This window comes from Babylonia areolata, chromosome 4 (genome assembly GCF_041734735.1).
Source record: "Babylonia areolata isolate BAREFJ2019XMU chromosome 4, ASM4173473v1, whole genome shotgun sequence".
Taxonomy (NCBI): Eukaryota; Metazoa; Mollusca; class Gastropoda; order Neogastropoda; family Buccinidae; genus Babylonia; species Babylonia areolata.
Window position 1 is genome coordinate 5,642,003 of NC_134879.1, and position 5,000 is coordinate 5,647,002.

General features: G+C 41.3%; 1 protein-coding gene across 1 annotated transcript in view; it reads left to right on the top strand.

Annotated features, from left to right (window-relative positions):
- Window positions 1–5,000, top strand: part of LOC143280802 (uncharacterized) — a 399,670-nt gene that overhangs the window by 53,146 nt on the left and 341,524 nt on the right. The window contains exon 7 of the mRNA XM_076585488.1: window positions 1,563–1,645. Coding sequence (XP_076441603.1) covers window positions 1,563–1,645 — 83 coding nt within the window. The remainder of the gene's footprint in view (window positions 1–1,562; window positions 1,646–5,000) is intronic.

A 5,000-nucleotide genomic window follows, 5' to 3' on the forward strand; every position in this document is an offset into this window, starting at 1 on the left:
CCAAGCCGCTCCACAGCACTTTAGCATGCGAGAAGGAGTGGCCGTTCACCGCATCGCCCCCCCCCCCCCTACTCCCGGGCCCCCGGCCTCCCCTCTACCGCCCCCCTGCACCCCCCCTCCCCCCTCCCCCCGCCCCCCGACGAAAGCTACAGTAAATTACGGGAATGGCGGCTTCTTCGCTGTTTCCAGCACATTACATCTATAGAATTTTGTCGACGTGCCTGCTCAAAGCTTTGCAGATTAGGAATTGTGGTGTGTGTGTGTGTGAGGGTGGGGGGGGGGGGATTGAAGTCTGGGTGGTGAGGCGCTTGAAGAGGTGGTCATGACAGGGTCAGAATTTTTATGTTTATTGATTGATAATATGAAACAAACATCAGAATACTGTCATGGGTTGGAATTTTGTTTGTCACAGTTTTTTTTGTTTTTTTTGTTTTTTTTTGGGGGGGGGGGGGGGGGGGGAGGGGTGTGATTGCAGACAGCAACGGCAATAACAACAAGCAAACAAACAAACAAAATAACCAAAAACAACAGCAGCAGCAACTGTAGCAACCCCCCCCCCCTTCCACACATACACGCACGCGCGCACGCACGCACACACACACACACACACACACACACACATACACAGAACGAACTCAGAACTGGTTTAATGCACATCGGCCTTAGGTCACAATACACGAAAGTGGAACGGAGACAGGCAGGGAGCGAAAACCAACATGGATTTCCCAGTAAATTCCAGTTCAGATTCAGATTCAGATGGTTTATTCATTTTAGGCCTAGGACCCCCCATGAAGGGGAATGTGAACAGACAATAATTATATCATTTTTAGATATAAGGATCAAAACAATGTAACTATGGATCTATCTATCTATCTATCTATCTATCTATCTATATATATATATATATATATATACATATATCAGGTTAATCATGAGCATTAAGAAGTAAGAATTTCTCTTTATCTAAAGGCTTTCTAGAAAAAAGAGACAAATTTCGAGAGAGAGAGAGGGAGAGAGAGAGAGGGAAGGAGGGAGAGAGATACAGGGAGAGAGAGAGGGGCGAGGAGGGAGAGAGAGGGAGGGAGGGAGAGAGAGAGGGATGGAGAGACAGAGAGAGAGGGGAGAGAGAGAGAGAGAAGCGAAAACATCGGCACCAAAAGGGTTATTCCTGGCAAAAAATCCACTTTGATAGGGAAACAAATAAAACTGCACGCAGGAAAAAATACAAAAAATGGGTGGCGCTGTAGTGTAGCGACGCGCTCTCCCTGGGGAGAGCAGCCCGAATTTCACACAGAGATATCTGTTGTGATAAAAAGAAATACAAAATACAAATACAAAAATACAATATATACTTTAACGATTTTTGATTTTTTTTTTCTCTCCCCATGATTTCTTAATTGGATAAAGCGCGAAGCAAGTCATAAGGGCTTTGCCTCTTGTTTTGTTGTTGTTGTTTTGTTTTGTTTTGTCTTTCGTTCGTCGCTTTTTTTTTGGGGGGGGAGTGGGGTGGGGTGGGGGGTAAGGCTATATAAATAAAAAGATGTTTATTTTGTTTGTTTCAGGGCAATGTGGACGTGCTGTACAGTTTGTTACCAGGGCGCAAAGCACAGCCTGTTCGTCGGGAAAACACTGGCTTTACTGTCAGGTCAGTTTTTCACTCTTTCTCTCTGTTTGTCTGTATGTCTGTCTGTCTGTGCGCGTGTCCGTCTGTCTGTCTGTGTATGTCTGCCTGTACGTCTGTGTGTGTATGTGTGTGTGTGTGTGTGTGTGTGTGTGTGTGTGTGTGTTTCAAGCATGCGTACGTCACTCTGCGTGCATACCTGTATGTGCTTGTATGTCCGTGGAGGTACCCATGTGTTCGACACACACACACACACACACACACACACACGCATATATATATATATATATATATATATATATATATATATATATATATGTGTGTGTGTGTGTGTGTGTGTGTGTGTGTGTGTGTTGTGTATAAATATTATGTACATATTTGCATATGTGCACACACACACACACACACACACACACACACACACACACACACACATATATATATATATATATATATATATGTATGTATGTATGTATGTAAATATACATATATATGATTATTTTAAACATAGGAACAGAAAACGGATGCATGACAATGCTAAGCTATGCATCTTTAAAGTGAAAGAGTAAAAAAAAAAAAGCCCAAACAATCTGGGATTAAAAAAATAAAAGCATTGGTCCTAAGGAAAAAGAATCAAAACCATTCTGGGATAAAAGAGCGTTGGTCCATGGGAACAACCAATGAAAGAGAATCAAAACAATCTGGGATAAAAAAAAAAAAAAGCATGGTTCTAATGAACAACTAATGAAAAGGAATAATGATAATTTAAAAAAAAACAAAACACAAAAACAATTTGGGATAAAAGAGCGTTGGTCCTTCAGAACAACCTAGGGAAAACAATAAAAAAAATAATCTGGGATTAAAGAGCGTTGGTCCTTCAGAACAACCTAGGGAAAACAATAAAAAAAAATCTGGGATAAAAGAGCGTTGGTCCTTCAGAACAACCTAGGGAAAACAATAAAAAAAAATCTGGGATAAAAGAGCGTTGGTCCTTCGGAACAACTAGGAAAAAGAATTAAAAATAATCTGGGATAAAGGAGCGTTGGTCCTTCGGGACAACCAGTGAAAAAGAATAAAAACAATCTGGGATAAAAGAGCGTTGGTCCTTCGGAACAACTAGGAAAAAGAATTAAAAACAATCTGGGATAAAAGAGCGTTGGTCCTTCGGAACAACTAGGAAAAAGAATTAAAAACAATCTGGGATAAAAGAGCGTTGGTCCTTCGGAACAACCAATGAAAAAGAATAAAAACAATCTGGGATAAAAGAGCGTTGGTCCTTCGGGACAACCAATGAAAAAGAATAAAAACAATCTGGGATAAAAGAGCGTTGGTCCATGGGAACAACCAATGAAAAAGAAATAAAACAATCTGGGATTAAAAACAACAACAACATTGGTTCTAATGAACAATGATAATTAAAAAAAAACCCACAAAAACAATTTGGGATAAAAGAGCGTTGGTCCTTCAGAACAACCTAGGGAAAACAATTAAAAATAATCTGGGATAAAAGAGCGTTGGTCCTTCGGAACAACTAGGAAAAAGAATTAAAAACAATCTGGGATAAAAGAGCGTTGGTCCTTCGAAACAACTAGGAAAAAGAATTAAAAACAATCTAGGATAAAAGAGCGTTGGTCCTTCAGAACAACCTAGGGAAAACAATTAAAAATAATCTGGGATAAAAGAGCGTTGGTCCTTCGAAACAACTAGGAAAAAGAATTAAAAACAATCTGGGATAAAAGAGCGTTGGTCCTTCGGAACAACTAGGAAAAAGAATTAAAAACAATCTGGGATAAAAGAGCGTTGGTCCTTCGGGACAACCAATAAAAAAGAATTTAAAACAATCTAGGATAAAAGAGCGTTGGTCCTTCGGTACAACCAATGAAAAAGAATTAAAAACAATCTGGAATAAAAGAGCGTTGGTCCTTCGGGACAACCTAGGAAAATCAACTGAGTGATAGTTTATTATAATGTGGATAACGAAGAAAAATAAATGTATTGGAAGGGCAATGAAGTCAGTCTTGAAAAGTAAATCTTAAGGCAAGGACCGAAAGAATCCAAACAGTAGGTTATGCGTTTTAATGCAAGTGAAATGATCGGAAGTGGCACCAGCGTCATTGCTGATAGCGTGTTTTTTTTTTTTTTTTTCTTTTCTTTTCTTTTTTTTTTTTAGCCGAAGAAAAACAAACTGTGAAATTCACAGCGTCAAATTTGTCATTGAAAAAACACACAACAAAAAACATTTGATTAGTCTGATTTCATGTAAAGGACCAACTTCTGAGAGTCACTGTTTGTGATCGCTGATAAGGTTTTCGCTTAATTAAAAGGACCAACGAAATATGAACCCCAGTCTTTACAGCTCGTCATTATTTGTCATTATTTGCAATATGTTAAAGGGAACAGGTTGTCGTAACACATGGTGATCATGGCCACTGTTTTTTCAAACACCACCAGCGAAACAAAGTCATTGTGTTAACTGTGTTGTGACATGGAAGAACAACCGTAAGAACCGCAAACAGTTGTGAGAGGCCGCTGCGCCCGAACACCATTCGCAAACAAACAAGCAAATAAAGAAGAAACAAAATGGACAAACAGTACCTTGTCTTGTGTCAGCTCTTGGTTGGAAAGAGGCACCATGCGTGGTAGCGTCGCCTTTGGTTTGAAGTTGGGTGTCTGTGACATCTTTTGAGGAACGACAGTTCCTTAAGAGAGAGGGACGGAGAAAGGTCTGGGGTGGGGGTGGGGGTGGGGAAATCCCAACCCTTTCGAAACTTCTGCAAGTTGATGGTTCTATCTAAATAAACCCTCTACGGTATTGGAGAGAGAGAGACAGAGAGACAGAGACAGACAGAGACAGACAGACAAAGAGACAGAGATGGAGACAAAGAGACAGAGGCAGAGAGAGACAGAGACAGATAGAGACAGACAGACAGAGAGATAGAGTGAGAGAAAGAGAGAGAGAGAGAGAGAGAGAGAGAGAGAGAGAGAGAGAGAGAGAGAGAGAGAGACAGGAAGAGAGAGAGAGAGAGAGACAGACAGACAGACAGACAGACAGACATTGAGAAAGAGACACAAAGATCTGCAGCAACTTGAGTTATAAATCCCGAACAACACAACTTCAATTTCAACCAGTTTCTTGGCACAGGCGTAGCTGTTTTCCTGCTGCCAGTAGCTCCTTAGTTAACGTGGGGCGCAAGATCGCCCCTAACACTTGGCCCCTCTTTCCGCTGTGTTCCGTTTGTTGGGGTGGGTGTGCTCAGGTGTGGGTCAGGGTGTTCTGTTTGGGATCCACCCCCCATCCCCCACAAATACACAGCTTGAAGAGAGAGAGGGGTGGGGAGGGAGAGAGAGAGAGAGCTAGAGGGGGAGGGGGTGAGAGATA